This window comes from Athene cunicularia (genome assembly GCF_003259725.1).
Source record: "Athene cunicularia isolate RWA chromosome 6 unlocalized genomic scaffold, athCun1 chr6_part2, whole genome shotgun sequence".
Classification (NCBI taxonomy): domain Eukaryota; kingdom Metazoa; phylum Chordata; class Aves; order Strigiformes; family Strigidae; genus Athene; species Athene cunicularia.
Window position 1 is genome coordinate 11,069,146 of NW_020799106.1, and position 27,168 is coordinate 11,096,313.

At 47.6% G+C, this 27,168-nt stretch overlaps 1 protein-coding gene across 1 annotated transcript; it reads right to left on the reverse strand.

Annotated features, from left to right (window-relative positions):
• Nucleotides 1-14,916: 14,916 nt before the first annotated feature.
• On the reverse strand, nucleotides 14,917-19,089 carry LOC113481951 (lipase member M-like). The gene is made up of 9 exons (XM_026852046.1): nucleotides 18,988-19,089; nucleotides 18,499-18,616; nucleotides 17,833-18,031; nucleotides 17,608-17,717; nucleotides 17,163-17,299; nucleotides 16,379-16,522; nucleotides 15,821-15,892; nucleotides 15,328-15,393; nucleotides 14,917-15,150 (listed from the first exon to the last, which is right to left on the reverse strand). The coding sequence occupies exons 1-9, from the start codon at nucleotides 19,087-19,089 to the stop codon at nucleotides 14,917-14,919; spliced, it is 1,182 nt and encodes a 393-aa protein (XP_026707847.1).
• Between the last annotated feature and the right edge of the window lie 8,079 nt (nucleotides 19,090-27,168).

Below are 27,168 nucleotides of genomic sequence, written 5' to 3' on the forward strand. Positions count from 1 at the left end.
GAAGTGCTGATGCCCATCTGGCATGGTGGAGAGGACTGTCTGCTGATTCCCAGAACATTGCTCTCCTGCTCCCCCAGGTCAAGAACCTGGTCCACCACAGGGTCATTCCCAAGTGGAACCACCTGGTTTTCCTACAGAGGCTTGATGCAACCGAGGTTTTGTACCAAGAAATCCTTGACATGATGAAGAAACATCCATAAATGTGTTGGTTTGATTTGATAGGCTTTATGCTGATATATAAGATTAATGTTATCTTTAAAAGATTTTGAAATTTGTCCCTATTTGGACCACCTGAATGTAGTAGGAGTCTTTATGCTATTCCTGACTGGCACTTCATTTCCTTTTTTTTTCCTTTTTTCCTCCCTTTTTTCTTTTGTTTTTTTTTTTTTTTTCTTCATCAGCCATGTTTATTTGCGAAGTATAAGAAACATAGATGAGGAAACTCAGGTTTCAGATGTTTCATTTAGACTCATATCACACTGATCTATTCTCTGAGACATGATGAGTCCTGTGTAGCCTTTCCCATGTGGTTACCTTTAAAGTGCCTGCAATTCCCTTGAGACCTGGGAGTTGGACCCCCTTGTAACTCAATAGATTCCTGGCTTCATCAGAGACACAACATTCACTATTGCCATCTCAGAGCTGGCACTGTTACTCCTGGACCTTTAAAACTACCAACATGGATCAGAAATCAATGTAACAGGTCTGTGGTGAAAAACCCCAGTAGAAATACATCTCTATAGAGGCAATACAGTACTAGTGTTTTTGAAATTCTATAAAAATTATAATTGATCACATTTTAAATGCTTTTTTTTTCTTTTGACAACAGAGACAATAAAAAGGGAGAATCGAGGAAGTAATAAATCCTGAAAAGCAATTACAAAAAAGACAGTCCAGCATGTGATTGTGATTAGTAATGTGCAAAATCCAAATGTAAAAGGGGCTTAGGGAATGTATGAACTGCCTACATCTTAGAGTTTATCTGTCTTAAACTGTCTTAAATATGGCCAGGTTCTGAGCATTTGCTCTGAAAAAAACTACAGCAGCATTTCTTTGTGTGGTCAAACATGTGGGAAGATGTTTCTTCATCCCAGGCTCCCTAAATACACGGGAAATAGAGGTTGAACTGCTATACCTGAGTTCACATGAAACAAAATTTTCAGGTCCTCCCTAAAACCCAACTCAGTATATTGACCTTTGGTTAGAAACAGAAATTTGATGATAAACATGGTGACAACTATTTTTCCTGGGTTTAGCAATATTTTAGACTAACCAAGGCATGTGGACCAAAAGAAAACATGTCAGGGAGTTATTCCTTGTCTTAAACAGGCCCATTTATTCCATGAGAAAGAAGCCTGCTCATCCCATGCAGCACTGGGATGCTCTCTAGGTGCCGGTATGATGTTGACTAGTTGTTGTTTAAAAATAGCCATTTTTCCTGTGCTGTAGTGTAGGAAATATTTTTAAACCTTCAATTGAAGAAGATGTCATCCTTCAACCTAGCTGAGTGCCCCCAGTACAGCACCTCTTATGATGGATTGCAGGTCTTTGCATGTGTTTCCCCCAAACAAGAGAGAGGCAAGAGTGTCTATCATGGTGTGGAAAGCTCCTTGAGGAAGGCTGCATTTCCATTTTATGGGGACTTGAAAATTTCTTTCTGGCTTTTGTTCCAGACAGTCCTTTTTGGAATGGATGCAAGCTGTATTATTTTTGGTTGCACTTGCAGATCTGGCCATTTCATTTATCCTGAGTGATAGGGAGGTCTCACTTCTTTCTTCAATTCAACAGGCATCTGCAGACCAACTGAATGGGTGGGCATCCAAGTGGGAAGCCCCACGTGCTTCAACATGCTGCATCTCTTGCACCACAGCATTTAGAGAGAAAGTGGTGACCTCAGAGATGCCATATGTTCACAAATTTTTCTTTAGCTTGAAAGAAAAACAGGTATAATAATATCATTGTTTCTGCTAGCCAAAATTCTGAGGCTCATCAGAAAAACTTGATAAAGATACTAATGATGTGAACATCAGAAGAATCAGCTTGCTTCAAAGAGGGAGAATCTAGTTGCAAGGAGAAGCAATGTTTCAAGAAATTACTCAAAGTCATGCACCAAGGTAGTGCCAAATTTTCAGTCTGTCATGCTTCCTTTAAAATTTCCTGGAAGATCTGCATCACCTAGAAGTAGCTGTGAAAGGCAAAGCAGATTGATGAGAGGTGAGGAGGAACACAGAAAATAATTTTGGGTGGACACCAGTCTTTCCAAATGCTGTTGTGGGTCATTTTTGATAACAGAATTCATTACTAGGATTTGCTTGGTTGAAGTGAGTGACAGTGATTCCTCTCTGATGCTGGATGTCCTTGTGCTGGCCTTGCTGACCACTGTAGGATGCTACTCTTGTGCCATCTGAAACGCTCACCTTAACATGTAACCTCAACCTGTTACCTCAGCACAGAGGGGCAAGTCAGTCAGGACTCTTTCTGCAAACAATCTCCCATCTTTCCAAGCCAGCCATAATACTATTGAATGTTCTGTGCTGGATATTGCAAGTCTTTGCCCACCTGATTTGCCAATCCATGTAAACTTTTGGAATCTGCAAGCATCCTTTGGCAAGAAGATTCACGGAGTGACTCCTACTGAAAACCACAACAGCACACCATGGTCATGGCACAGTGAGGATGCTCTGTATTTATTCCTCTGCTGCTTTCTTCATAGGTCCTGTCCTAAGCCTTTCTTCTCTGAAGAACAAAGTCAGCAAGCAGAAATGAATATTTTATGAAAGATATTTATGAAGAGAAGCTTGCATTCATTACAGTTTCCTGGTATATCATGAAGCCACACTGGTTGCAGTAAATAATTAATTATTTATTTCCCCCCTCTGTTTCCTTCCTAAATATGTTGCTTCTGCTTCTGCCTCATTCCAAGAAGGCTTCTGTAAAATTGTATTTTGAGGTCATTCTCTTTCTCTAATAAGGTTTTTCAGTTCTCTTGAGACAGTCTATTTCCAGTAAATACTTTTTTCTCTTCTAAAAAAATGACTTGTAAATTTTACTGGATCATCAGATTACCAGATTAGGCAATTGTTCGCTTTTCTGTCTTCAAGAAATTCTCTAAGCAGCTTTCTGAAACACAAATTCTTGCTTAAATTAATCCTGTTTAAACACTTCTGGTTTAAATTCTCTTTCCAGTTCTGCAGAAACAATTTGCCCAAAGCAAAAAAATGCAGCCTCACTTGGTATTTTGCCATAGGTACAAAAGGGCTTTTCCCTGGTTGCTTTGTCTTCTTTGTTGTACCTAAACATTTTCTTTCTCTTTTAAAACCCTGAAACAAAGCCGTGACCCAAATCCTCACAAAAAATGGAAATAGGTCAGTTCCCAGCAGTGGGGGTGTTTGCTGCTGAGATGCCTAGCATATGGCTGCACCCAGGAGGTGTTTATAAACAAACAAACAAACCAACCCCAAATCCTTCCCTGGGGGCAGCAGCTGTACAGAAGGGGTGGAGACCCTGGGCACGGCCCCTCAGCCAGGAGTCGGGGATGCCACAGCTCAGCCAGACATGGGGCATTCGCTGCCTCTGCTCCTGGTGGGGTGTGCTTGGTGGGCACCCGGGGAGCTGGGAAACATGGTGCAGACCAGGAATCATGAATGCACTAATTACCAGCCTGGGGTGACCTTTCTATGCACTGATGCTGTTTTCCATCAGTGCTTTTACCCAGATGCTGACCAACAGTTGGATGGTCCTGTATCAGCTAGACAGGGCCATGGCTGCCCCGACTCAGGGCTGGACCACAGACCCCGGGACCTCTTCCCACCACCACCACTGTGACAGGCTGCATGACACCCCAGAGGCTGCCACCCTGTTCCTCCCCAGCAGCCCAGTCTGGTCTGACATCCCTTGCTGGGACCACTGGGTTGGCATCCAGGTCCTCAGTGTACACCAGCACTGCCATGAGGCCATCACCGCTCTGCAGGAGGACAGATCTCTTTTATTGCATGCAGTTTTGGTGGGAAAGGGTAACTGAAGCTGACAAGGCTGCATGCTGGATTCCACCACCTGCTGAGTCAGCAGATTGTCTCTTGGATGACAGATGAATGCTTCCCTAAATAAAAGGATGTCAAACAGATTTTTCTCACAGGGCTCCTGGGCTCCTGGAAGAACAAGTCTCAACTGGCCGGCTTGAGATGGAACTGAGCTGCTGCACCAGCTAAAATCCTGAGATCCCCAGCAGAGGATTGTGAAGGGCTCTGAAGGCAAGGGGAGAGAGCCACAGGTGTCATGAAAGGGATGGTCTCAGCACTGGTCTCTTACCAATGCCAGCTGGTGGGGTGGTCAGGGTGATCCTGTCCCAATCCTCCTGGCCCCACAGGTCTTCCTTTCTCTCTGCATAGCAAGCAGAATGGATGGATGGATGCTGGGGGCAGCTTTCCAGTGCCTGGAGGGTCCTTGCATTGCTCTGTCACCGGCTTTCCCATCAGTCATCCTGGAGGACAGGTCACGCTAACCCAATCACCAAAGGACATTCATCTTGGTCTTAACCCACGAGTGCTGCCACTTGTTCTACCCTGTGATGCCTCTGGCAAAGGTTTGGGAAAGCAGTGGTCTGCTTCCATGTTAAACACCATGTCGCATCCCCGGACCCTTGCTCAGGTTGTCCTCTTGGCGTCTCCTTGGGAAGCAGAAGCAGTGCCACCTCTTGCTGTCCTCCTTGGAGCCACCAACCCTGACCCAAGGCACATGCACGGGGTTAAGGCAGGCTGTGAAATCTTACACAAACCAGTTGATCTTGTTCAAGCGCCTGCGGGGTTACCAGCCAACACCCTCTTCATTAAACTGATTCTGCAATGATTGGCAGGTGGACCAGCATGCACAGTGCCTCTGAGGGTGCAGCTGTGGGCTGCGAGGTTGGGTGCTCACATCACTGGGACGAGGACACCATGACTGATGGACAAGGAGCCCCAGGGCCAGGCAGCGCAGGGCTGGGACATCACCCTCTTTGAGGGCACGCAGCAAGTAATTCAGTGGTTTCATGCAAAAGGCAACACAGGGACACATATTCTCCTAAGCAAAATTCCTCATGCTAAACATACATTTTAGCCAAAGGTCATGGCATACCCTGGAATGATTCCATATCAGGAATGCACCAGCCAGAAGGCAAAAGGTAAGGTTGAAGTCTGAAGACTTCTAGGACAGAGAGAAAATTGTGTTATAAGAGGTCAAACCTCAGCCCTTTGGGTTTCTTTCTACCACTGGAGAACAACAGGTGTATCACAGTTCAGACAAGGGCCAGGCACAGCACTAACTTCACCGTTAATATTTCCCCTTACTTCTCTTCTACTCATGTCTTCCCTTATATCTTCTCACTAGTTCCCAGCTTTCTACTGCTTCATCAGGGGTTGTTCCAGTCTCTAGGATTTCATTTCTGATTTTTTTTAAGAGTTATGAACAAGAAGTGATAGCTCACTATTTTTTGATTATTTTTTTTTTTTTACCATAGACAGAACATGCGCTTGAGAAAGCAGATATTTGCAGGTGTTAAATACATTTGTATTTCCACTTTCTTAATCAGAAGCACCAAAGAAGTTTGGGAAAAAAATTGTGTCTGGAAAATGATATCCCAGTATTGACAAAATATACTGGGAAGAACCAGACAACAGCTGGAGGAAAGAAAGAAGATAAACTGGTAATCCATCCCATTGCTGCTGTGATTTCTATATTCCCCCAAATTTATCACCTGGCATCTGGAAAACTAGCCTTTTTGGGATGGCCTGGAAACCTCTGACTTTATAGACAATGTTTTTTCCTTACTTCTCTTAACAGTAAATACTTTAGAGATATGGGTGCACAGGAAAATTACCTCATCTCAGCTATAGCCACCAGGGCAAGTCCTGATTGCCAGTTCATTTAAATCATATTGATTGAGGCAGCATTTCCTTGCTGCATTTTGTTGCATATAGATGCAATAAACATTCGGAAACATTTTGGGCAAGAAAAAGAAATGAATTATTCTTTGGATCATTCACCCAAGGAGCCCTTAGATGCTTCAGTATTTGTAATTGGTCAAAGTAAACTGATGGAGAAGTTGAGGGAGATATTGTTCTTCTCGTAAGCATTCAGCCCGCTGAAATAATCAGATGTTTCTCATGCTACAGAATCATTCGCCCACAAAAGAAGAGTTGGGCCTGGAAGAAACTGGGTGAAACAGGTGGTGGTCTGAAGACAGGTCCATCTGAATGCAAATCCCTTTAAAATCACACCAGTTAAAAGGTGAGTGAAATCTTTGTTCAGGCAAATGAGATGTCCTTCACCATACATGTGATGGTGAAGAGCTTCCTCCTGAGGTGGAGGTAACTTCAGTAGCACCCAAGGGATATATACTTCCCTGCACATCCTGCAAAACCATGGCTGCTGTGGAGATATTTTCACAAAGCAAAAATGTTCATGCCATCAAGCATGGTGAGGATTGGAGGGAATTGTCAATCGATAATGATCATTATCTATGATTAATGATGGATTGGGTTTCCTCATTTCAGCAGTAAATAAATCAGCCTAGATGGTCTGTTAGCAGGTCTGTGAGCGCACAGGGTAAGAACTCCTCAATCGCCTCAATTTGCCTCCTGACTAGTGACTCACATCAGGCTATATTAGTCTGTTGTAAGGTAAACATATTCCCTGGTATTTTTACCCCTTCATCCAGATTACAAGCTGCCCACTGTTTTTGACAGCTGTCGGTACAATTGGTTATTATGAACCATGTGGGAAGAAATACACCCTCACCCTATACTTTTAATTCTAAATAATTAAAGAAGTCAAACCACAACTCAGGTGAAATGTGCCCATGAGCACGTGAGTAGAAATCGGCCATTTTCAGGTTTGGGCTGGAAATCCCAGGTCTTACCTCAGAAGGCAGGTCCCACTGCAGGATCTGTAGGAGCAGGGGGCAAAAAAAATCTCCAGACTGTTTTTTTTTGAGTGGAGCTCAGCAAGTTTATAGCTGGGTTTGATGTGGCATTGGTGACAGACAGACCTGCTGGTCCTTGGCTCCTGAGCTACTCTAGCCTGGTGGAGCAAATTCATTCCTTGTGGAAGATCCCAGTTTTGGAAGCAATATAATATGGTGGTTAGGATTTTCTCTGGTTTCTCATCATTTTGTGGAGGAAATAACACGAGCCTGGCTTCATTCCACTTGAAAGAGGAACCTGAAGTATGTTGCCTGAAGGTGCAGTCTGAAGTATATATGTGATTTGCCCTCATTAGCCTCAGTATTATTTTACAAACTGTAAAGGCAACAGTCTCCAATCCTTCATAACAATTTCTTACTCTTATCAGCCTTTAATAAGGCAATCTATTGACAGATTGACTTTGGCTGATGCTCCCTGAAGTGAATTCTTCTCTTTTTACTATTCAGATACAGGTCAGGGGTTGGTATACCTTTGCAAATACTGAGCTGTGTGCTCTAGATTAAGCAGTGCCTTGCAGAGGTCCACAATGCAGCTGGTGGTGGCACCACCAGATGCCTTATGGCAATCAGTGCTTTGAGACAAGTTTTCCCGTCCCACAAGCTGCTTGGCTGACATCAGTTTGGGTTAGAGACCAATGCTTTATCCTTTAAATATATTTTTCTCTGTGTTAAAAGGTGAGGGATGCAGAGGCTGTAAATTAATCTCACTGATTTTTAATCCACCCTGACTGTTAGTGTTTTTATTTCCTTTGGATTGGAGGTCCTAAAACCTTCTGCTCTCTGGATTACTGTGGGCATCTTTTACCATGCACAGAGATTTACAGGCAGAATCACGCACAGCTCTAGAGGCAAACAACTATTTTAACTACTGGTGAGCACATGTAATAAATAGATGGGGCTATGATGCTGTTAGACTAAGCATGAATATGCTCACCACATCCAATGCAAGCATTGATGAGTGGCTCTGCTGGCTCGGCAATTATCAGTGAAGTGAGGAGAAGCTGGTGCCTGTTCCTTGGAAACCTCAGATCTCCCTGAGTTTCTGTTTCTGATTGTTCACCTCTTTAGTCAGGTTTTCATGCTGAGGTCTTTCTCCTGGTCCTGGAGCTGCTGACAAGATGGAAATAGCTGAATTCTGGTCACTGGGTGACACCAAGAGGGACTTACTGTGGTCCCAGGTCACCATCCATGGTGTTAGCTTCATCTATTCAAATTGCAATTCCCACCCCTGGCATAAAAGATGGAGCTCTGAAAACTTTGTTTGCACCACTCAGCAAGGTGAAAGACATATACAGAGGATTCATCCGTACCTGGTGTCAGGCTACTCTGTTGCTAGAAGCTGACAGATTAATGGCTTTGGTAATTGCAGGATTTATCTCTGAATAGTCCCGTTGGTAAGGCAGAATCAAGAAAACAAGATGCTATTCTACCATTTTTGGTGGGCTCTGGAAACATGTCTCAGCACTGTTTCTGGCTAGTGAAATTGTTCAAGGTCCCCTGTTTCTACCCAATTATTAAACATCATTTAGCTGATTCTGCTTCTAAAGCTTCTTTCTCCATTTTCTATTACTGAATTTGTGGCAAATTTGCAAGTGCTCTTGGATCTATTTCCATGCACGTGCCTGCACACATTCTCAAAGAAAGAGAAATGGCTTCTTCAGGTACTCCTCTGCAGATGCTGTGAGGCTCAGCGCCAGGTAGCTCTGGTCCACATTAGCCACACTGGATGTGTACAGGATGCTTTCAGACAACCAGCCTTGTCAGCTCTCCCCAGAGTCTGAAACTAAGTCACTGCACTGTGAGCTCCTGCCCTGTTTAATGCTGCACAAATATAGGAGAAAAAAAAAAAAGAGATTATATTGGTTGCAGAGAGCCATCAAAGAGTTAACCCCTCCAGGGTAAACAGAGTTGCTGGAATTTACTCTTTTTGTCTTGATGGTTGTTTTTTGAGTTTGGGTTTGTTGTTTGTTGTTGTTTTTTTTTTTTCATTTAAACACTAAGAAACTAAAGAGGACCAACAAGAAAATCTTGGCAAGAAACTATGTGACTGGAGATGGATAGCCAGCTGGATTTATGAGGAGAGTAAGGGCTCAACCCCTCCAGGATCCTCTTGCATATTTTATCAACAAAAAATCACCAATTTTTGAAATTTAATCTGCACAGGGAGGGGGCTCGGGTGAGAACCATCTCCTACTAATTTGTCTACTGCCAGCTATTAATATATTAAATTGTTGAGGATTCCCTAATGAGCCAAACACAACAGTGCTGAATGAGCTCTGCCTTTTCCAGAGCCTACTTATCCTCTTACATATGTCATGCTTGGGACAAGGTGTGCCAGGAGTCAAGTCAGACACACCCACCTTTTTCCCCACTGGTTTCTCTCCTTGCAGAGCCAGGTAATCAATTTCCATGGGTATCTCAACAAGAAGAACCAAGTCCTGCTGAATGGTGGCTACTTCCTGACCATGAACTGGATTCCTGGTAGCAGAGAGAAGGCTGGAAGCAGAGGGCACATATTGCCCCGAAGAGAGGCTTGGCAGGTCCCTTTCTCCTAAGCAGAGAAGGCAAAATGAGTATCATCTAAGCAAAATGAGGATTATCTTTTTAGAGAGCGATGTGACTGGAGTCTGTACTGCAAGGAGTGGGGGACAGGAAGAGATGTGGGTCCTCCAGGGAGGCAAATATGTTTTTCTCTTGTCACTGGTGGGGAGGAAACAGCCTTGATCTGGACCTGGGACACAGGAGCTCCACACCGTTTTGCTGATTCTGAGATGGGGCAGCATGACCCAGTGAGCCCCAGAACCTGGAGAAGGAGGGCCATAGTGGTTCCTTTCTCAGAGCAAACCCTCTGCCCTGGATCAAGGTTTCCTGACAGCTCAGGGCTGGAGATGGCAAAAATATTTCAAACTGGAGGAGAAAAAGCACCAGCAGAGAGAAGGACGTGGAGGGGAAGCTACTTTGTCCCCTGCAGAAGACTTTCCATTTGTGATATGAAAGTATCACACACCCATGGGTTGGAGGTGGAGGCAGCTCCTTTTCCATTCCCAGGTACTCTCATCAATCTTTTTTTTTTTTTTTTTCTGTCATTTCCAGGACCCAGGTTACTTGTGTTGCTCCAGCATGGCTTGGCTTTAGATGGTAGCAATTTGGTTTCCTATTTCCCCAATGGCAGCCTGGGCTTCACCCTGATAAACATGAGATATGACATCTGTATCAGAAACAACTGGGGCAACAGCTGGCTTCATCAGCACCTGAACCTTTCTGTCAACCAAGAGGAGTTTTGGGATTTCAGGTGAGGAGGCCACCAAGGATGCAGCTGGGATGTTGGGCTGCCAACACCAATCGCCTGGTGTGCTTGGGAGGTTGGAACATGAACGCCTCCTCCAGCTTTTCCCCTTGCTCTGCAGCTTCCATGAGATGGCCATGTATGACCTCCCTGCCATGGTGGACTTCATCCTAAGGCAAACCAGGCAGGAGAAACTCTTCTACATTGGCCACGCTCAGGGCAACTCAGTGGGTGAGCGAGGAGGAGGAGCAGGGTACCAGGATGCCAAGAGAGAGGGCCATCGGTATCTGTCCAAACTGGAGAATGCTGGGCACGGGGTTGTGTTGGCCCATAGGGCTGCTTTCCCCAGCTGCCTTCCTGGTCCTTCAGCATGGGAGAGGTTTGCCATGTCTTTCTGAGCCATTCTGGGCTGTGCTGACATCCAGAGAGCTGCACCTTCATTTTGTTCATACTCTGTGTCTCAAACAGGGGATCTGGGATGCCAGGAGGAAATTCATGTGCTTGGGTTCACATGGCAGTTACTTGTAAGTCCTCTGAGGTCTCCTGTGGTTTGTTTTTGTTTTTTTTTTTTCTGGTTTCATAGCATTCTCAAGCATGCTGCAGCTGGCTGAGAAAATCAAATGGCTCTTTGTAGTAGGTCCTGCCTACAGTTTATGTATAGGTAAAGGTCCAGTATTAAGTCTTTCCTATCTTCCTGATGCAATAAGTAAGGTAAGTGTTGTGTTCTCGTTTTCTCATCCTAATTAGTTATGCAGTTAATAATTGCTAGCCAAAATCAGGAAGTGGAGTTATTTGTGCCACCATGGCAAACTTCCCCCTGAGCTCCCAGCACACTGCTGGGTTGGTGCTGCTGGGTTGACGGGGTTGATGGTCTGCCACATCGCTCCATTCACCGTGTGGATGGACATGGCAGCAGGACTGGTGAAGTGTCCCCTCTCCCCATGTTTCCTTGGTGACCACACAGGTCCCTGCCATCAGCCTCATCTTCCAACCCTTGCATGGGCTTGCTCCACTGGATGACACCTCTGCCTGTTGTAAACAACCCACCCTCAGAAGGGACTCCCTGAACACCAAAACCCCAGTCTTGAGGGATGCACAATCCATGCTGATTCCCTGGTGCAACCCTCACCCTGCCAAGCCAACCCCCAGCTCTGTAGACACCCACGTACCATCCCCACTAATGGCTTAAGGAAGTGGTCATGGGATAAACTGAGATCACTGCTGCAAGAGCACATTGCAGTCCACTGCCAACCACAAAGTGAACCAAGAGTAATGGAGAAAGACAGTATTTTCAGCTGAATTTGTCCAACATCCATATGCTTCTTCCTCCAAGATGAAGACATTTCAGCATAAACAGTTAGGGACAGAGAAAACCGGTAAGACTCTAATTTGGATGTACCGATGGTGAGAGTTTGTTTCTGGCCGTCAGTGGCTAATGAAGGGTGAAACCAGGAGGACAGTCCTAGACTGACAGAATTGACACCAGGTCCACATGAATAAATCCTCATTGGATTGTCCCTTCCTTCAGAAAGTGAGATCATTAATTTTTCAATAATTCAATAATTAAAGCATATTCTGAATGGTCATAGCGGGTATCTTGAAATTAAGAAAGTGGATGCACCTTTCATTTTTTGCTGATTACAAAGAGTTCAACCATGGTTCATCACCACCTCATGGTCACGTTGTCCCAGGGATATCTGAAAAGCTGGGCAGAGATAGCAGCTCTCAGAAGACCTAACAGGCTAATTTTCCAAACAATGCCCAAGAGACTACACTTTGAGCACCCTCCAGACCAATGCTTGCTCCCCTGCATCACCAACCTTATTCGTCATGAGCACTTCCCTGACTGGAACCACTGGGATCACATCTGAAGCCTGGGCCCCGGAGCCACTGTAGGGGAGGAGGTAGAGAAATTGGGAGCAAAGCTGAGCCCAGGGAAAAAGGGAGTGGGGGGGGAAAATGATTTTAAAATCATTTCTTAAATGTGATGTGATAATGGTTCTCACTGTCTTTGTCTGTTAAGTGGTGGTGGTGTTAGTGTTTGAAACAAATAATGTTCTTTTTCTTCCCCTAACCAGTCTGTCTTTTTCTTTTGCCCATGACCATAATGGGTGAGTCATCCCTCTCTATTCTTATCTCCATTCCTGAGCCTTTTGTTTTATTTCCTCCTTCCTGTCCCTGAGAGGGAAAGGGTGAGCAAGCAGCTGCATGGTGTTCCTGTGCCCTCTGGCTTAAACCACTAAAACACTCCTCAGCACACTCACAGGCAGATGGTTACTCTGGTTGCTCCAATGGATCCGAATCCATGGGCAGTCCACGTACTGCCCTGGGATGGAGGAGCCATCCATTCCCACATTCTGTGCATGACTGGCTTTTGTACCAGGATTGTCACCCTGCTTTCTCATCCCTAGAAACATCTCCTGTCACCCTATTTCACACCGATTTAGTGAGCTAACACAGTCCTGTGATTTCTCTCTGCCTTCTGTGACTACAGAGTGCCCTGGTGTTTTACCCTCCAAGCTTCTTCCTTGTGTGCAGTACTATTTCTTTCCCTTGTTTTTAGGAATTATTTAAGTAATAAATTCCCATGCTGAAGCCCAGTCTGACTCTTCTCTTGGTGGGCATCACTGAGGTTGTGTTGCAGGGCAACTGTGCAGGACTTAGGGGATCCCAGCTCTGGGTATGACGAGCCCCTTCCCATGCACCCCTCTCACACCCAGCCCTCTGGGACTTCGCAGGGGGCAGGCAGGGATCTTCCAACACTCATTGTGCCAACACATGCAGCTTTGCTCTTCCCTCCCTGGCCACAACCACATCCTGGCAGTGGCGTGGTCATGCATGATGACACTGCAGAGCACCCTGTCCAGGGCCAGTCACTCCTTGGCTGGTTGTGGCCACACGCAGTTTGGGTCCCCTCCCAGTGAATCCACCCAACACTGTTGGCAGTGGAGGAAGGAGGGGGACGAAAGGGTGGGCAGAGTATGGTGCTCAGAAGACACTTTTACTTTCACAGGAGTAGCCCATGAAAGCAGCATGCCTTAAGACACATGGGCAGCTCAACTCACAGATCCTGCCAGTTTGAAGATTCATCCTGTACCTTTGCTTTTGAGCCTGGTTAATCAGATGGAGACCGGTCATACCATATGGGAAGGTACCTGGGGGAATAATCACTTCTTCCCTGGGTAATAGCTCCAATTGGGAGTATACCTCCATCTTTTCACCACCATCGTCAGCTTGGCTCCTGTGGCCTTAATGCAGGAAGCTCAAGCACAGGCTGTGAACATCAGCCCTCACTCTGACCCCACAGTGTGCCCTGCTCCTGAGGCTGAAGCGACACAAGGAGATGGGACAGTGGAACAAGAGGGAAGGAGGAGGCTGGCAACACCCCTCCCATCCATCTCCCATAAAACCTGGTGCCCCTGTGCTGCTTGCTAAGTCAGCAAAGCCACTTTGACCCCATGCTTAGATGGGACAGGGGTCACTCAGGATACTTCTGGGCTGTTTACTTACAGCACAAGTAAAGATCACGTCCTCACATCTCCTGTCCCAACTCTGCATGGGCACTCAGTGTGCAGAGTTGGGAGGATGGGCAGGCAGTTTGGGAATGTCTCACCAAAATCATCAAAATCATCAGTGCTTTGGTGGGGGTGATCGCCTGCCCTGAGCCCCATGAAATTCTCTTTTCAACCCCTGCATTTTGTTGACAGTGTTCTTCACATGCATCTTAAACTTAGATAGACTTCACAGGTGAGTATCACACATCTCTTGGAGGGATGGATGGATGGATGGATAGATAGATAGATAGATAGATAGATAGATAGATAGATAGATAGATAGATAGATAGATAGATAGATACAATAGATGAGTGGATGGATGGATGGATGGATGGATGGATGGATGGATGGATGGATGGATGGATGGATGGATGGATGGATGGACAGAGAGAATAGATAGGTAGATAGATATTCTTCAAACATATATGCTAAGAACAGAGTATTATTCTTAGATAACAGTGGGCCATGTTAAATTCAACTTCCTAGAAAACAGAGCTAGGATTTTGCCATAAAGCTTACCCCAGAGGTGATGTGGGTGGGTTATCTCCCAGGAAAGATCTAGCCTAACACCAAGACACAGATGTTTCTCTTTCACCACCTCTTGGGTGTGTGGTGTGCATCAGCATCTCTGGATTCATTCTACTGGGAGGAATGTTTCTCTCCTGCAGTCAGAGCTCACCCCCTCCAACCTTTCCAGAGACACAGACAATGTCACTTTCCACTCTTCCTTCACCTGAACCTACAACCCAAAGCAGTCAATTTCTGGAGTAAAATTTTGTGCTTGCAATACCCTGAGCCAGCAAAATCTAGAAAACTAAATAAACAGGGTGTTCTGCACACCTCACCCTGGCAGTCGGGTGCAAACACAACCCCAGTGATGCCCACCAAGCAAAGGGTTGGAGTTTGGCTGTGATACAAGGGTTTATTGCAATCTCTAGTCACAGAGGGCAGGCAGAAATTACACCATTACATTTAAGGCATTAAATCAGTGTGGAATAGGGTGATAGGAAGCATTTTTAAGAAGTGAAGAGCAGAGTGGCAGCCCTCACACAAAACACATGCCCCATGGCACATGGGAAGGGGCAGCTCCTCCGTCCCAGGACAGCATGTGGACCATTCATGGATTTTGCTTCATTAGAGCAACAATCTGCCTGTACATGCGCTGGGGAGCATCCAAACCCCAGTGGTGGTCGAAGTGGTTCCAGTCAGGGAAGTGCTCGTGACGGATGATGTTGGTGATGCGGGGGAGTAAGCGCTGGGTCTCCAGAGGGGGAGTCACCCAATCCTGCCCACCGCTCCACAGGGCGGTTGGCACCGTCATGTCTTCTATCCTGTAAAAGGGGGGGGTAGCCTGGGAGGGGAGAAATGCTCCGGTTATTTATGAGCTCTGACACTAATAGCACTAATGGATGGGGTCTGCTTCCCCTGGCATCCCATGCAGGCCATGCTGACCACTGGTGGAGGCTACTCCCATCCTGGTCCTAGCCAATCTCATCCTCTGCTCCTCCTTCTACAAATGCCCACTTACCTGGTGGTACTTCTCTTGGTTCTTCTCCCCATAGTCAAACTGCTTGAACTCCCCGGTTTTGGCGGTCTGAAAGGCAGAGGCAAAGGGTTAACCCCATACAGATAACGTCCTGGATCACCGTCATCAAAAGCAAAGGGCAGCAGCGGGGTCCAGGTGAGGACCCTTGTGTTAGGGCTGGCTCTTGCTGGTGCCCGTCCCGTTGGCCACAGCAAAGAGGGAGTCTAAAAACCACCAACATGGTGTTCTTACCCAGGACGGAGGTGGGTACCTGGGTGGCTTGGGCTTGGCCTTGGCCAGTCAGAAACTAACAGCTAACTAACAGCTGTGGCTTTTCAGACACCATGGTAGGAACTTCAAAGTAACTTCTATTGTCTTCACCTGATTCTGCCTCCTTACCTGTGTCCAGGATGATGAAGCAGCATTGTAAAATATCACATTCACTGATTAAAAGAAAAAGCATTGGTTACAGTCATTACAAATTCAGAATTTCTACCTGTCCCCAGTGGAGAAGAGTTTTTACTGATGTATAGTCTGGAAAATGAGCTAGGTATACATCCAGTCGGCTCTATGAGAAAAAGAAAGCATTTTCTAAGTCAGTTGGGAATGATGAAAATCTTTCTAGGCAAAAACAAAAAAAAATCATTCTGTCTTATAACTGCAATATAAACTTTATATTCTCCAGCAGCTTTATTCTGTTCAGAGCTAGGAGTAGCTTTTAAAGGTAAGCTAGTTAACCACTGCTTTAAAATGGAAATACAACTGGACCAGTTAATTTTTGTGTTCTTTTTTTTTTTCTATAAACTTGTTGCAGATGAGGCAGGAGTTACCTTTCCTTTGCAGACAAGACCACAAGTGACCCTTTACTAATGAAACTTCCATTATTTTTAACACCCTAACACCACTGAAAGAACTCTCCAAATAACAGCTGCCTTGAACAGTGCTTTTCACACCTTCTTTTGGTTTTTATACTCAGTTTTGTATCTCATTATCTATGTCCAGGTGTCTAGAAAAACTGGAGATGGCTGTGACCTAGAGAGGCTGATGAACCCACCACATTCAAGTTCTTGTTGTACCCGCCAATAATGAAGATCTCATTTTCACAGATTTCAGCTGTTAGTAGGTTGCTGCATGCTTTTGCAAGGATGGCTCTCTCCTTCCTCCCCACCAAAGTCAGCTGTTTTGTTCCAAATATTGCCTGCAAGAGCACAAAGAAACAGGTCACCAAGGGACCTGCAACACATGTCCGCTCTCCACAAGAACCTCTTGTTTCCAAACAGCGCTGATAGGCTTTTGACATATTTGGGCTAGCCAACTTCTTGAAGAGGTTGACCTACGGTCACACCCAACTCCCAGAGCAACATGAAAACATCCTTTCCATGCCATGCTGTCATCATGCCATCCTGGTACATCATGTGTAAGGTACCAGCTTCTAAAGCTCAGCCCATGATGGCCAGACTCATACCACTCATTTGCCACCTTTGTTGACAGGTGCTCCTCAGGGGGAGAATGCCAGCTCCCCTTCCAGCCCTTCTCCAGCTGCTGGAGCCAAGGGTGGAAGGGAGATGGTGTGGGTCTGTTCTGAGCACCTTTCAGGCTACGGGACTGAGGGTGATGAAGTCAATAAGCAAAAAAATAAACAGGAATGATAGAGAGGTATGGATATTTTAAACAGTGAAATCTGGTTGTGCTCAACTGGGTGGAGAGGGACATCCCTGCTGTTTGGTCTTCAACACCTGCCACAGGCATGGGCTCAGGGCACGGTGGCAATGCAGGGGACACAAGATGTAGAAAGCTTCTGGGTTTCAGTAGTAATAACACACAAGCACCTCACGCACCTTCAGCACCACATCTGGTAAAAATGCTATCTTTAGCACAGGGCCTTTGACGTGATGAAAAGTGTAGAGAGGAGCCAGTGCAAAGAAGAGTTTGATTTTCTCAGCCAGGTGTGGCATGCTTGAAAACGCTATAAAACCTAAAAAGCAGTGAGAGATCACAATGATAACCCCAACAGCAACAATGCTCATCCCAGAACTCCTGTTTGAGACCCAGGGTCTGAACAAAATGAAGTGCTCCTGGATGTGAGCACAGCCCAGGCTGGGCAAGACATGGCAAACCTCTCCCACGCTGAAGGACCAGGAAGGCAGCTGGGGAAGGTGGCCCCATGGGCCAACACAGCCCTGTGCTCAGCAGTCTCCAGTTTGGGATGGATACTGATGCCCCTCTCTCGTGGCATCCTGTCACCCCGCTCCTGCCCACTGCCTGCTCCTCCTTCTCACTCACCCACTGAGTTGCCCTGAGCGTGGCCAATGTAGAACAGTTTCTCCTGCTTGGTTTGCCTTAGGATGAAGTCCACCATGGCAGGGAGGTCATACATGGCCATCTCATGGAAGCTGTGGAGCAAGGGGAAAAGCTGGAGGAGGTGTTCATGTTCCAACCTCCCAAGCACACCAGGCGATTGGTGTTGGCAGGCCAGCATCCCAGCTGCATCCTTGGTGGCCTCCTCACCTGAAATCCCAGAATTCCTCTTGGTTGACAGAAAGGTTCAGGTGCCGGCGAGACCAGCTGTTGCCCCGGTTGTTTCCAATCCATACATCATACCCCTCATCTGCAAGGATGAAGCCCAGGCTGTTGCTGGGGAGGTTGTCCACCCAGTCACCACCGTCTAAACTGAACCCATGCACTATCAACACGGGTAACCTGGATCCTGAAAGAGGAGAAATTGGGTACTTCACACAAGAAAAACCCTTCCCATCTAGAAATAAAATGGCCCTGTGCATCTGAGTATTATTTTCTGCAGGTTGCACATTAAATATTCCCTTCTCCCATTATTTCCTTGGCTCTGCTGGTTGCTTTCTTTATTTGAATGACTTTTACCACCCCTGGCCCCGAGCTATCAGGAAATCTTGGACCAGGGTAAGGGGTTTTCTCCAGGGAAGGAGCCACTGGGTTTCACTGGGTCACGCTGCTCCATCCCAGACACAACAAAACACAATGCTGAGCTCCTGCATCCCCAGGGACAGCTCAAGGCAGCTGGGTTAAAGCTTCTCATCCCTCTTCCAGCTGCCAAAAGTCTGTCTGAAGGCATGGGTGTTTGGACTGGCTTCCCCTTGCACACTGCCTCATCTCTGAGCAGGGCCACGGCTGCTTCATCCTTAGTGAAACTGAGCCCACCTGAGTGACCAGTGTCCCCCTTGCTGTGGGGAATGCGGTTGAGGATGAGGAAGTAACCATCCTCCGTCAGCACATTGTACTCCTCACTGGGATACCCGTGGAAACAGATCTTCTGACTCTGCAGGGACAACAGTCCAAAGGGAGAGAGTGACCCACTGATGTCCATCACCCCACACCTGACCCAATGACACCCACTGCCACCACCCACCCTCTCTGGTGTCACCTCCATCTGCACACAAGAGACCTGAAGGTCCATCTACATTAGAGGAAGACCATGGAGAGGCCAACCTCAAGCTGAGGGCATGAAGTGAGTAAAACCTGTGCAATTAAAGGAAACTCTTGGTGTCTCAAATGCCCCGGCTGACCCCAGGTGCAGATGCCAGGGTAATGGATGGGGCAAACCCAGCTGATCCCTCAGGCAGGATTTGGGCACACCATCTGGGGAAGCCCAGGTCCCATGGGGGTTGGGTTTGACCCCCTGACACTTACGATGTTCATGAACTGCTCAGGGTTTTGGTGGCTCACTTCGGTGGATGGGATGGCATCGCCCAGCCCCTGGGCCAAGCACAGGGCCACCAGCAGCAGCCACATCTCACCTCTCTGCAGCACCTGGGGGATAATGGGGTTGGTGTGAGCAGGATGGTGGGTGTGCTGGAGGCATGAGCAAATGCTGTGAAGCTCTGGCACCACTGGCAGCACCACCAATGCCTGATGCTGCAACATGCTTTGGGTGTTTTAAGCCCAAACCACACCAGCTGCGGCATCATACAGGACCCTCTGCCTGGCACTGGGCACTCAGCAACATCCTGCAGCTCTGGTTGAAGCATTGAGCAAGAGCACTCGGTGACACATGGGTGGCTAGGGCTGGAGGTCCCAAGGGGATGCAGGGGAGGAAATGGAAAAAGGCCACATCTGGGCTGGGGGTCTCTGAGCTGAACACAGCTGGAGTTGCAGGGCTTCAGGGAAAGCCACATCTGTCTTGCCCTTTTGCCCTTCCCCAAGATTCCTCCTCCAGACACTACCAAAGGCTACCCAGACCTCTGGTTTGACCCTACGGATCTGCTTTTATGGTCCCTGCCTTGAGTGTTAAAGCCTGTTGGTGCTGCTGCTCATCACCTGGCACAAGCAAGTCCCCTCTCCAGGTGGGGGTGGCTGCTCTGCAGGGATGTGACCAGCCTCTGAGAGCCCTTTATCCACCTGAGAGCCACAGCCACACCATGTGGGTGGAGGGCCACTGTCTTAAGTTTTGTATCTGTAGAGGTGTCTTAATATGTCAGTATTACACCCCACCAAAATCCACCTCCTAACACTTCCCAATCCCCTACACAGTTAGGAACCCATACCAAGCGTGTCTTGATGACCCTTCCCACCTGGCCCTCGTCCAGCTGCAACTGCAGTGTGGGACAAGCAGCCTCCAGCCATCCCTTCCCTGGGCAAAGCATGAGGATGTTTCTCAGGGAAAGCATTGTACCCCAAGCAGAAGGGGTCATGTCAGAGATCTGTTCTTCAGGAGCTCCCCTGCTCCATCCCTGATCACCACCATGTTCTCCTGGTGTGCTCTGATGTCCCCAGCACACCAGCTCAAGGGGATCCAGACTTCAGGACAGGTCCAGTGAAGTTTATTTCCCTGGACACCCTGTTGCAGGAGCTAGAAAAGACTCTCTGCCTAGCAGAGGAGCTGTCTGGGCACATGTTCCCAGCACCCTTCCAGCATGGAAAGGTCTTCATGGGCTGCTCAGAAAAAATGGGAAAAACTACCCACTGCACAGCACCATGTGGGCAGCAGGAAAAAACCTCACTATCACACATTACAATAAAGTGTCAACTTAAGTCTTGCTCAAGCTGACCACCAACATCTTGGTGCCTCACCCCATGCAGATGAGGATGTCCTGGGTTTAAATTGCTGTGGTGATCGAAGGAAGGAGAAGTCAGATTGCCCCATGACCTGTAGACAAACAGCATTGCTAAACCTGGTCTCGCCTACTATCACTTGTCCTGTCCAGCTGCCAAACACCAGTGGCCACAACTGCAGGTGGGATCCATTGGTGCAAATCACCATTTTAAGGTGTTTTTAGTCTGTAGCCCCTCCAAACTGCATGTAGAAGGCAGGTAGGAAGGACAGCAGGAAGGAAGGAATTACAGTGGCAGCCTTCTCACCAGGCTCAATTGCGCACAGACACAGGCAAGATGTGGCAGGCCATGCCAGGGGACATCAGAGAGTGACCAAATTACTGAAATAGCCACTTCAGCAAGCAGTGTGGCTTACAAGGGACCAAGAAGCCAAGGCTACACAGGAATTAGATGACAGAGGGGCCCTCTCCATGCCAGATATAATAATATGCTTCCAAGCACTGTTTTCCTGTTGAAAAACCCACCCTGAGTGTTCATACCAATTGCATTTTCTTGATGAGCGTGTCACTTAGGAGATGGCTTCTTTCCCCTGGGTCTACACCTTGGCTTTCAAGCCTTGGCTGGACAAAACCAGGGCGGGCCTGAGCTGGCACTGGGGATGGTCCTGCTCTGAGTAGGAAGTTGGACCAGAGGTCTGTAGAAGTCCCTTCAAAAAGCCTTTCCCATCTCCTGGGTGGAGAGTTCTCCATCCTTTCTGAGGTATTCCTGCATGGTCCATCTCCCCTACACCTGCAGCCAGCCCTGCACATCATCATATGCAAGTAGACCTTCCACTGCCCCATGATCAACAACAGCCCACATGCCTGTGGTTTCTGTGGCTCATGCCTGGCTCACAACCCTGCACACTTTGTGATGAGGATTTCCTCCACCCAGTACCCGCTTGCCCAGATCCTCAGCAGTGGTACTAAGATTTCCCATGTCTTGGGGGTCACCACCATAGCTGAAGGCTTTTCTGCCCACACCATGTCATCCGGATACTATGTGGCATATGACAGTAGCCATGATCTGTGACAAGCTGTGCCACGAAGCCCACAGGTGTGAGTGAGGCATTCTTGTATCCCAAGAGATTAAAGCCTTTGTGTCGAAGGAGGAAGGATTAGGAAGACAATGCACATACCTGTGGCATTCAGCAAGCAGTAATAGAATCCTGGGTTTTCATGTAAAAACATGTTAGGAACCTGTAAAGACTAGACAAAAGGACAGTCCCAGCCTCCTGCACCCAAGCCTTGGGGTCACACCATTCATGAGAGTTGTGTCCATCCCCATGTACCCGGAGCCACCCTGAGCTGAAGCATTCCCTGATTCTGCCCCAGCACGGGAGGACTCAGCAGAGATGTCAGCTCACTGCCTCGCAGGGGACCTGTCTGCAATGCCCACCAAGCCTTGCATCCACAGAGCTCGGCCACAGCAGGGCCGTCTCCTCCAGTCCCCAACTGCCCATCTCCATCTGACCCAGCCACATGCTGCCACGCTTCAGAGCTTCAGCACCACCTGATGGCACCCCTGCGCCAGACCCTGGGTGTTCTGGACCACTCATCTCAGCTGTGGGTCCTCCCAACACTTGCTTCTGTCATCAAGCCAAAGTATGTAGCAGAGCATATCAACAAACTTGAACAGAGCCCAACAGAACAGACTGCAACACGTCCTACCATCCAAACCCAGAAACACTATCTCTAGTGGCAAACTGCTGCTCATCCATGAGTCCCTGGGCACAGGCAGGCAGGATGGAGGAGATCAGAAGCGGTCTCTGCTCCTTCTCAAAGGTGCCATTCCCCACTCATCAGCTCTGGGTAATCCAATCAAGCCAAATCTAGGGGTGCAGGGACACCCCATGCCCTTCACACAGCCAAAATGGTTGGAGACCCAGGAAAATGTCTAACCACAGCCAGGAGTACTCACAGTGCTCCCTCAGATCACTGGGAAGTACCAGAGCTCATGCTTGCAAACAAAATATAAAGGAGCTCAGATGCAGAACTGCAAAACAGATCCTTCAGAGAACACTTTAACTGCAATGGTGACTGAAATGCCCAGGTTCTCCATGGATAAAATGAACAGCTGGAGGGATAATAAAGCCTCTCGACTCAGCTGGGATCTTGTCTTTCAGCAACAGCCTGAGCTAGAAGAAAAGCACACATTGCACATCAACCTGACTTGCTGCTCCAGGCCTGTCTGTGAAGTCGGAAGGGTCGACGGCACTGAGTGAACCTGTCCTCTTGGCTTATAAAGACACACGGAGAGGTTGGGACCCGTCTGTCAACATCTGAAAGACCAGTCCTCCAATCACACTGCTCACTCTTCCTCTCCAGCCCGATGAATCAGACACAGCATCCCAAACCCCAGGGAGCCCAACAGCAAATCACAACATCCTGAAGGTAGGTTGGGCAATGGCCCCATCACTGGGAACACCCAGGTCTTGTGGCATCCTGGAATTGGGAGTTGCATTTTTGGCATACCTCTGCAGAGGGATTCCAGCTGTCTCATCTGTAACGCAAAGGGCAATGTGCTCTGGGGCTGCCAGACAGGTCACCAGCTGCTCACATTGGCTTTCCTGGCGTAGGTACCCATTGGCAATGCGTGTCACCTCTGCATGTCAGCAGCAGCACAGGGATGACCATGATGCCTAGAAGAGGTGATGCAGCCATGCCTGGGTTGAAAGGGAAGAGGCAGAGCTCACCCAGGAAAGGAGGAAGAAATACCAGGTTCGCATGACACTGACAGCCTGACTTCTATCAGTGTGGAGATCCTAAGAGTGGAAATCCAAAGGATACAAGGCAATTCTCATGTACGCAGGCATGACAATCAGCCCTCCATGATGGCTCTGTGTCCACAGGCTACTTCAACCACAGGTCTTCCAGCCCCATCACCTCTCATCCTGCCAGGAGAGCAATGGTGGTGGGAAGGTGTGAGAGCCGAGCAACCAGGCCTGTGAAAAACTAAGACAAACAGCCTGGGAAAGCAAAAGTTGAGGCTGATTGAAGATTTGCCTCAAACACTCCCAAGACAAAACCATGAGTCACAGGGTGCTTTCTGTGGAGGCCGAAGCTGATAAGGCTGCCGGATGTATCTGGGGGAGAGAGCCCTGTGGAGATGGGACGGCTCTGCCCTGGGGCACCTGGGCAGATTTCAAGGGCCATGTGTCCGGTGAATGAACTTTGCTTCATTATCCACGAAATGCATATTAAAGTTGACACCCCTCAATATGCTAACGAGGGCTGTCATGATCATGCTAGTGACATCATCCCATGAAACACCTTACCCCTCCCTGTACATGGGATACGTAGGTCTGTGGGTTGACCTAGGGGACAGACCCAAGGAAAGTGGGTATAAATCAAAGGGGAGAAGAAAGGGCTCTCTCTCTCTCTCTCTCTGCCCCTCTCCCTGCCCCCCAACCCGGCCGTCTGGAGAGAGCAGTGAAGCAAAGACGACGGATGCCAGTGAAGAAGATAGCTGCCTCCTGGAATCCTCGCCGGCAGGATCAGCGCAGGAATCCAGACCGGTGATCTGTACTCCCCCATTCCCTCTATCTCCCTCTTTTCCTTTTTTCTGTTAAGAAATGTAAAGCATATTATATTGCTTGCCATAGCTTGCTCTGTACTTAGCCAATTATCATGTGTTCAATTAGTGCATTGTAGGTAGTTAATAAATGCTTGAACTTGGAGACTTGTTGTCCGCTCCAATTGGGGATTTGCGAATCTGAGTCACTTGTCCGCCTCGCTAGAGCGGGACGTGACAGAAGGGACCTCTGGGGTCTGCATCCCAGCCTCCCACTCACAGCAGGACTGTCACCCGCAGCTGTGGCTCTGTCTAGCTGAGGTGGATACATATGACTGCAGAGCAGAATCCAGGAAAAAGCCAGGTGGAGGAAGACAAGCATAACCAGGCTGGCAAACGGGACAATTGTCCCTGAGCCAGCAATTCACACATTAACAGTTTCTGGTCTACACTGTTTCCCAGCTCCTGTGCAGTGCTCACTGAGAATGGGGTCCCACCTGGGTGTACTTCTCCCGTAGCTCTCATGGTTGAGATATTGGACCTCTCCACTTTCTGCCAGCTGGGGAAAACAGAACAGTCAGCATGGGAGATGCACAAGGTCACAGCCCAGATTCTCCCTTTCTTGCACCACCCCATGACCCCCAAGAACTTGCTGAGATCCTGGAACCCCCTCTTCTGGTGGTGGGACATGAGTATTAATGCACAGGCCAAAGCACAGTGACACCTGCTGCCACGCCAGTCCTGGGAGAGCAGGCTCACAGTTCACATGCCCCAGTGTATTGCCTTTGACTATGCTTCCTGCATGTAAGAAATAATAAGATCTGAAGTACTGGCCATAGACATTGTTTTGAGAGTCCTCTCCCCATGCCACAGCCCTGCTCACACCCTCCCTGGGCATTTACTGACAGCCACCTCTGGAGACATGTCTGCCATGCTGATGTGCCCTTTGTTTTGAACTGCTTTTGGATGTGACTTTTCACGGCAGCAAAGACATTAAGTAAGGAGAGTTTCTCCTGCCTGTGGGTTATGCAAGTCTCGGGAACCGCAAGACTGACAGGGGACTCCAGTCCTGAACAAGTAAGAAGTGTGTTTTCCCACCATCAGATCTCCACAGAACAACCAGCAAGTCAGGGTTTTTGCAGGTAACTTCAAGTCCAAAGCCTGTGATGCAACAGGTCATCTGGGTTAGAAGAAAGCCCAGACCAGGACCGAATTGGAACCCATCATTTCACAGCACAACTATTCAATACTCAAATTAGGCTGCCTAATTTCCATGGCCAAACCAGCCTGACTGGGGAAGACCTCTTTCACACCAGCTCCAGCTCTCTTTCTTGGGTTCTGACTCATGAGCCTCAATGATAGAGTTTGTATTGGAAGGTTATTCAAGAACATTGCTTTCTGTGGAAAGCAAATTGGACTCATGTGGCAAGATATGAGGTGATAGGATTTTTGTCAATGGCTGACTAGATCAGTCTAAGATCTTGGTCTAAGGCAAGTCTGCCTGAGTATCTTGCTCTTCCTGCAGCCAGGTGTATGAGAGATGAGGAGCTGCTCTGGCTGAAGGGGATGTAGGTGTCTCATGCACACAGGGGCAGCATCCACTACATGGATGCTTATTTCTCCTTGAATTAGGGTGCCAGCACAGACATCACCATCCTCTCTGAGAAACAGAGCAGCCTGTTCCCATGTGGTGGGAGGATCTCCATCTTACTGACTGATACGTTCGTTCAGTGCTAGCAAAATAAGTAGGCTTTGCTCTTGCACCAAATTGCTCTGAAGTGGTGACTGCAGGCCACAGAGATGTCCTGCCCTGTCTTCCATGGACCAAGCTTATCCACAGCCCTGGAAGGACAATGTCACCTCAGCTGAAGGAGCTCAAAGAATAAGCATCCAGGTGCGTAAAGAGCCCAGCAGAAGACAGAATGAGTCATAAAATGCTTGTAAGTCTTTCTGGGTGCTATCACTGGTGAGCAGAATATTTCCTCTGCGAGTGCAAAATACCTCTGGCTTGGATGGACCCATACTTATTATGGTTTTGACCATCAGAATTATTGTTTGTTTTTCTAAATTTAAATGGTCCCATGAAAGTACAGGATGTTACACTTTGCAAGTCCTTCTTCTAATTACAGGGCCTTTGGGCACCATTCCCCACACCCAGCTGAGGTCCTGGAGGAAGCAGTCTGGTTGGGTAACTCAGCACAAGGCTGAGTTTCTTTGAGCACAAATGTCAGGACTGAAGTTCAGGGCTCACGGTGCTGATTGCACAGTCCGAGCAATCTAAAAGGCAGCATTTATTTACCTGAAAACTTGTCCTGTAGCCTTTTTCCAAACTCTTTTACAGTAGCTTGTGCAAACTAGAGCGTGTATCTCTAGTGCTTCTGGTGGACATAGAGTGTTCAACAGAGGAAGTCTAGTGTTTTGAAAAATGTGAAGAGGACACAGTGCAAAACTAGTTTGGTGGGTTTTTGAGTTAGCTGGGCTATTGAAGGAAAAGCAGAGAAACCAAAAGGAAGTATAGAAGATTTGCAGGAACACTTCCACTGACTCAAGCACCTACAAACATCTCTGATGATGACCTTGCTGCTCACTGCACTCCTACTTGGTCTGGATGGCCACGTTTGCAGCCTTTCCTCCCTTGAAAACATTTACATAGGGGTGGCAAAATACCAAGCTAGGAATGCTCTGCCCTAAGTGTCCTTTCAGGCAGTGTCAGGCATGGGCCTGACAAGGCAAAGGTGAGCATTCCTACAAGAAAAGAGACTAAAAACCATGCTAAGAAGTGCCATAGAACAAAGTAAACATTTAATCATCAACTTGACCAAGAAAAAGATCCAAGGCTCCTTCTACACAAGATGTACCTGCACTGAAAGCCTCAACCGCAGGTACCCATGAGGAATGTAAGCACAAGTAAAAGGTTAAGAAGTGACAGGGAATGACACCAGCACGTGATTGCTAGGGTAAAAGCCATGCAAGATATTACTGGGTGCCGAGAAGGGGAAGGTTTCACAACAGCTTGCCATTTGGGGCAAGATGCTTTTGTATTCTAATGCCTTCTACCCGGCCCTAGAGTTACAGGAATGGTATTTCCTGTATCAACACTTGTGAAGTGTTGTCCCAGGACAGGCCAACATAATAAATTATCTCTTCTCCAGCGCCCTGCAGAACAAGTTCAGCAGTTGGTGAAAGGTCCAGCAATACAGACAGATTTTAGGGAGAAAAAAATTCTCAGCAGATGTAATTAAGCACTGGAACAGGTACCCAGAGTGT